Source organism: Mustela nigripes, chromosome 1, assembly GCF_022355385.1.
Source record: "Mustela nigripes isolate SB6536 chromosome 1, MUSNIG.SB6536, whole genome shotgun sequence".
Lineage (NCBI taxonomy): Eukaryota > Metazoa > Chordata > Mammalia > Carnivora > Mustelidae > Mustela > Mustela nigripes.
The window spans coordinates 187,444,158-187,451,458 of record NC_081557.1 but is presented as its reverse complement, the minus strand read 5'-3'; the positions used below and the strand labels follow the sequence as shown (position 1 = coordinate 187,451,458).

The 7,301-nt window shown below is 37.5% G+C and overlaps 1 protein-coding gene across 1 annotated transcript; it reads right to left on the bottom strand.

Moving 5' to 3' along the window:
* Positions 1–6,497: 6,497 nt before the first annotated feature.
* On the bottom strand, positions 6,498–6,836 carry LOC132014496 (protein Churchill). The gene has a single exon (XM_059395496.1). It carries the CDS (start codon positions 6,834–6,836, stop codon positions 6,498–6,500), a length of 339 nt encoding a protein of 112 aa, XP_059251479.1.
* Between the last annotated feature and the right edge of the window lie 465 nt (positions 6,837–7,301).

Sequence of the window (7,301 nt, the reverse complement as noted above, 5' to 3'; positions counted from 1 at the left end):
GTAAGCCTTACTAAAGAAGGTCTTATCCCTAGTACCATCTTCCCAAGAGCTATGGTGACATAAATTAGAGAATGAAGGACCATTTTGGAAGAACTTTCTGTTGGATGACATGGGAAATTATTAGAAAATTTTTGAGGGGCACTTGACAGTGGCTTCTCCTTCAGCCCTATGTTTTTGTGGTTATTGACATTAAACTGTTTTGATTACATGTGTTTGCTCATGTGTAATGATGCACATACATTTGTATCTGTCATAAGAAATCCCCCAAAGAAATATAAAACAATAAGGAGCATAGGGCTTCTTTCTTGAGTAACTCTTGAGTTACTCAAGAGAGAAAAACCTAGAGGAAGCTTTCAAAAGAAGGGAGGGCTATAAGTTAGGATTGTTAACTTTATCAAATAAAAGTTAAATTGGAATTACAGGTAAATAATGTATATTTTAAAAATGTAAGTATGTCTCAAGTTTTGCATGGAACATAGCTATAGTAAAAAAAGTATTCATCATTTATTTGAATTTCAGATTTAATGGAAATCTATGTTTTATCCAGCAACTATAGTACAAAGTAAGCATGTTTTGTGGATACTCTTTTGAAGAAGAGGGGAAGTGGCTTTCTCAGAGAAGTCAGATGCAGGGTCCAGAAATAGTGTCCAGTCCTGGGACAAATTTAAGAAAATCCTGTGTCCTGGAGAGGAGTATGGATGAGGCCTAGTATCCTAGTTATTTCCTGCTTTGAAGGAATTTCTCTGGATTCTCACTTGAGAGAAAAAAGTAAGTGGATTAATTAGTAGAAAAGCAGGGGTTGATTCTTAGAAATGAACATTTTAGAATGAACACTACATAAAAAAATTATGATGTACTATATTCTGGCTAATTGTAAATAACACAAAAAAGAAATGACTATTCTATTTTATTTTTAAAGATTTTATCTATTTATTTGACAGAGAGAGAGAGCACAAGCAGGGAAAGCAGCAGAGGGAAAGGGAGATGCAGACTTCCCGCTGAGCAGTGAGCCCAACCGTGGCGTTTGATCCCAAGGACCCTGAGAGCCTGACCTGAGCGGAAGGCAGCAGCTTAACCAACTGAGCCACCCAGGCACGCCAGAAATGAACGTTTTAGAAAGGAAAAAACAATAATAACAATCCAAAGGTAAAGAGTTTTGAGACTGATAGATAACCTGATGTGGAGGATGAGGCAGAAATCATAAAAATGTCCACCATGGTTAGTAATGAATCTCCAGGTTAAGTCTCTATTCCATGGGCTTTCCTGGAGAACAAAAGGAGAAGTGGGTGAGACTAGATTTCCTCAACTCAGCAAGTAAGAGTGAATGGGAGAGAGTCTGGGGTTTCTTTTTTCTCAATTATTTTCTCTGCATTCATGTGTATTTATATAAACATATGTGTACTCATATAGTTAGAAGTAGTGTAAATGTAGCTTTTAGCTCGGCGATTTAAGTAATAACTGTAAGATTAGTGAAAAATGTCGTATGCATAGGCCAATATTTTGGTCATTTTTATTTCTCAGTTGCATTTCCTTGTTTTTTTACTCTGGAGTCTGCAAACATATAATTCATAGTAATCAATTTAAATTTTCTTTTGATGTTGATCTTCATTAGCTCTTAGTTTAAATACCAAATACTTCACACACTACAGATTCTTGTTTTAATCCATGAATGTAACCAGCATTTCATATTCCCCTTCATGTGCTTGCTATTAGTAAGCCTCCAAATGCTGTTCTCAATTACACAGATACGCTAAATGTATGTATAGCAGAAACTTGCTAATTTGTAACTTAAAAGCCTGGAAAACAATGGGCTTAAATTAATTGGATATCTGGTATTTTTTATATTATAAAACAACTGAATGTTAACTAGGTTGGGAAAGAACAATTATTGCGCTTTGTATCATGCACTATTTTATATGAACAGATAATGGCTTATTGGAGACTTCTGAGTTAGCTCATAGCTATAACTATGTGTGTTTGACAGCTGTGTATTTAGGTAGTGGTTGTAGGTCAGTTTGCCAGAAGTCAATTTACTGAATGACTAATTCACTGAATTATACGAATTTCTTAGAGTTGTACTTTTTCCAATGTCTCTGCTCTTGCCCTTGCCTCTACATTATATGCAAATGGGTGTTTTCCCTTAAATGCAATTTGCTGAATTCTCTGTGTACACTTATGTTTGCCCTGTGTCTGGTGACAAAGGGTTAAGTTGGACATTCGCATTAGAATATTAGACTAAAACATTAGTTTGGGCCTTTGGCACTGAGGAATGCTAAACGGAGAACTAGTAAAGAATGATGGCCAGATGAAGAGGACTGGAATCTTGCTTTGCCATTAGAGAGCTGCATGACCTTGAACAAACAATTTATCTTCTAAAGGCGTAAGTTTCCTGATCTCAAGGCATTATCAAGTGTGTCAACTGTGAAAAGGATCTATGGGAAAGAAAGAAGTGGACTTGTGTTGTACGTACAGTGAACTGAGGAGAGCTTGTGGTCCCTTTTACCTATGGAGAAGTGTGTTCCTCATGTAAATAATACCTGCTGTGTGTGTACTGATGGATAGAGGTTGAGGACATGGATCTCAGATCCTTTCCAGCCCTGATAGTCTATGATTTCATCATCTTCCAGGCTGACTGGAACTGCTGTTTTTGGTGTAGGGTTTCTGTGCCTGTGACTTAAGGGAGTTTCCACTCGATAGTAATCCAGGAGATTTACAATGCAGGTTTGGATAACATGCTTCAGCTAATGGGGTATAAAAGCAGACACTTAAAACAATCTTATTAATAAAATGTCAATGTCAAATATGTCAAAATAAAATTCTTTAACATTTAACATCCTTAAATCATTCATTTATTCAACAAACATTTATTATGTACCTGCTATATTCTTAGAGTAGATTTGGAGCATAGAGGATAAGAATTTTCACAAAGAGCTCACAATCTTGTAGGAAGATATCATGCAGTCAAGCAAGCAAGTGTAATAATAAGTGTGTTAAGTCACAGTGTGGTAAGTTTCTTGTAAACTATATACGAGGTTATATTGGATAAGGCTAGTCTCAGAATGCTGTCACTCCACAGCCCCTTTATGAGATTTGTTCACCATGGATCCCATGCTGCTGTCCACTGGATTTGCCACTCTGGCTTCAGCTGGCTTGAACTACCCCTAACAGCATATCTACAAGCTGGACAGTGTCCTGTGGGGCAGGGTGGTAGGAAAGAAGTCCTCAGTAGAGATCATGGTGCCTAATTGCATTGATAAGTTAGTTATTCTTTTCCAAATAGTTTGAACTCAGTATATAGAAGAGGTAAGGCCATTGTTAATGGGAACAGAAACTGGAATATACTGTGGTATAATAAAGACAGGATATGAAGAAAGGGCTTTAATATATTCTTGTTTCTGGGGATGAAGAGATGACAAGTCGAGGAGCTGCCCTGGGTTCTCAGTGCTGTTCTCTTTCCTGGACAGCAAATGCTGTCTCCTTGAACCCTGACCAGTATTCTGGCATTCCTTTGGGGACCCTCTTTCTTATTTATATTCCTCTTCTTACAACAAATGCCCATTTATTTGTGGACTGAGTCTTTGTTTTTAGCATTATGAAGTACAGGACACAAAGGTACAGTGAGATGATGAAAGAGAGAGTCCTGACTACATCAGGAAGGACATCATAGAAGAGAATATGTTTCATATGATACTTGATTGGCATGTAGGGTTAGGGTTAGGGGAGAATGGGAGACCAATTATGCAATTGTATAGGGAGATAAGAGAGAGCAAGTCAAGTTCAAGGAACAAGTAGTAGTTTAGTATGGCTGGTGCAGAGGAGCTGTGTGAGGGTAGGATATAAGAATGGACTATCAGATAAGGATCGAATACTGCATTTTATAGTGTAGGTAGTGGGAAGTGACTGTGGGAAATTTTGAACAAGTACCTTGGTAACATGTGCAGGATTTATTAGCTAGGAATAAATCTGGGGGATAAAAGTAAGTGACTGCGTTGTTTCAGTGGTGTAGATGAGCTCTCAGTAATTAATTAGGGCATAAACTGTGTGTGAAGGTGTGTGTGTGGCATTTCCACATTTCATTCTGAAAGAGATTCTAAAGCAGAAGAATGAATAAGAATCAGTAATTGACTGGGTGAGAAAGAAACAGGGGTTTTGTTCTAGGTGATTGGTAATGGTCAAGGTAATGGTTTCTTGAGCAAGAGAACAGGGGAGAAAAAAATTTGATGGATAATGACCATAAATCCAGTTTTAGTTCTTTTGGATTTGAGACATAAAAATGTGTTATCTTTTGATTACAAGGGCTAAACTAATGATGGAAGACCTTGGATAAAGCAAGATGATACAGAAACAAATTATTTTAGGTTCCAAATGAATCTGGCATTGCCCTATTTTTTCTTAATTATCACTCTTTAATTATGGGGCTCTCTCAGTGTAAATTTAAAGCAGTGAAGGAGAGTCTCTGAAGGGATTTCTGATTTTGTTGTTCTTTGCCTTCAAGGTGACTCTGGAAGGCAGCTGGTTGGGGCACACTTGTTTCAAGTTACATCTCCCTGTTGAATGCCATCCTACACTATGCGGGGCCATACAATGGTGGGCAATAATGGAGGGCGGGAGGAACTAAAACAATAGCAAACAAAAACTTCTTTTGGTTTTTAATTTCCTCTTGTTGCTCTCTCACTGACTCTAAAGGTAAATAATGGTCTTTATTTTCCATCTTGTCTAGATTCTTTGACTCAGAGAGAAGTTGAGCTCCTTTCTGAAGGAAAGGGTGCCTTATATAACTTTAAAGCGCTTAGCCTTGTTTTTTCAGCTTCCTTTGTCTTCTCAATAGTTTTTAGGTTCCCTTAGTGGTTCTTTTATTATACAATGGTGAAATTGTTTACCATTAGAAGGAGTTCAGTGGGTGAAATGGACCCAGGTCTCACTTAAAACTGACGCTGCTGCATGCATGCATGAACTGCTTCCAGGGTTACTCACTCCTTCAGCTTTTGCTAAAGGATCTGTCAGTCAATGGGTAGCCGCTGACAGCAACTTTTTAAGACGCTTTTCTCTTATCCATAACACATTAAACACTTTGAAAAGAGATAAGCAAACGTTTTCTCACAGTCTGTTGTGCATGTTTCCTTGCTGCACATTTCAGTATAATGAAATTCATGTTGTACGAAGAGAATTTCAGTGAAATGGATCAAATTTCAGTCTTTACCATTTTGTCCATATGGGTCTGGTTTCCTATAAATCCATGACATCCAGGGTTAGTGTGATTTTAAGTTTCCATTTTAAAGATTAAGTGTCCTTATTATGTTCCACAGCTCAACTTGAGTTCTTCTTGTGAAAAAGTTATGTTTCTGTTTGCATCTATCGTCTTTTGTTTTGTTCATCTTCTCCATCAGCAGGAATCTAGCATTTTGAAACCAGGAGAGCCATTACTAGTGGCTTTTTTTAGGGGAGTACCCTTACTGTGATGCAATACCCAAGAAACTTTATGGAAATAGGCTTTATTTATGATGATGAATTACTGTTGCAAAAAGGACTCAGTGACACTGATAAATATTAAAGAGCCACTCTTGCCCCCATGGAAACCATTTTATTTAGTTGCTTCTAAAAATCTTTTCTCTGTGCTTCTCTTCCCTTTTATTTATGAGCTGATTTACATGACAACAGAGTCTCTGGTCCTTGGGAGTATGTGTGCCCTTGCTACTGTTCTGTACTTTGAGTTGTCACCCTCTCTTTGCTGAGAAGAAGAGTGACAATGAAGTGAGGAGTAAATGGCTACTGGAGCAGATGAACTCTGAGGAACAAAGGTCCCCTTTTCATGCAAATGTCCATAGTAATTTAACATGAAGGAAGCAAAGAAACCAGGGTACAAGATATCAAGAGAACTAGATGGTATTCGATGTTGTTCTCTGAAGCCTTGACATCTCTCTAAGAGTGTCATCTATCAAAGCATTTCTTTCCCTTTCATATAAAGTGAAAACACATTTCCATTTGGAAGGGAAACATGGAGGAACATAAAATCTAACCTCAATCACAGGATCTGGGTATATATTCACACCACTAGTCCCCCCAATGTCATTTTTAACTTTGTCACTCATTTCTAGCCAATAAGAACATAGCTGTGTGTGCTAACTTACTGCACAAGTTATCTACTCTGCCTGGAAGGCATGCTTCTCTTCCTTTCTTACTTAATTCTTAAACTTTCTGCATTTATCAAGGTTGAACTCAGACCCTGTTCTATCATCCTCAGAGCCTTTCTCTCTGGACTGATCAGCTTCTTTTTCAGAATTCCCATTGAATTTTGAGTTAGTGTCTATGACTTAATGACAAATTTCTTTCTATGAGTTGACTTTTTTTTCTCACCAAAATTTGGTGAGAAGAGTGACCATGTATTATACTGCATTGTTCTTTATCCATAGCTTTTGGTGTAATGGCAGATGTATCATATGTAGTTCTTAGATAGACTAGCTGCCATTTTAGAAGCTGCCATTTTAGAAGCATGATCCTTAGAATAACAGAGTCATTTGTCGAGGGTCATCGGGGAGAATACTGATAGTATCTTCAGCTTTGCCACATAACAGACAGAGCATGGTGTACTCCTGAAATTCATCCATGATACTGAATGTGTACTCGTGCCTGGCTATTACATGATGACAATTCTTACACAGATGATCATAGGTAACTATTTCTTCTCCATCTTCCTCTTTCAAAGATTTGTTGGTGATCAGCATAAAATCCCGCTTACTACACACTGCACAGCCTGTAAAGTTCAGCAAGAAAGATCCATTTTCCAGGCAGATGTTACCCCGATTTGGATACTCCTTCTCCACACAGCCCCCACACATCCCCTCATTTATATGAGACATACATCTATCCATGATTGTTTTTCTTCTAACTTTAAAATTCATGATACCTAGCCTTAAAGATGAAACATGGCCTGCTTTTGATAGTTGACTATTCAGGGATGCCATTGATCCTGGAATGGTCAATCTGTACATTTCAGTTAAAATAATTTTTAGCTGAGAGACTTGGTATCTACTCACATGTTTTGTTTGTTTGTTTGTTTATTTGGTGGGATATATTATTTATCCCTGGACTTATAATCCCTGGACTTGTTTCTCTTCGTGTTATAGGGAGAAATTTCCTAATTGAGAAAGAGAAGATACTTTATTGTTCTGATAATTTTTAATGGAGCCAGCTTATGTTCTGGGACTGAATTACTATTGAGGTAGGGTCTTTAAATAACTTGAAGAGCAAAGAGGTTTTTGTTTTCTCTTGTTTTGTTTTTGTTTTTTTAAATGTATGTGTTT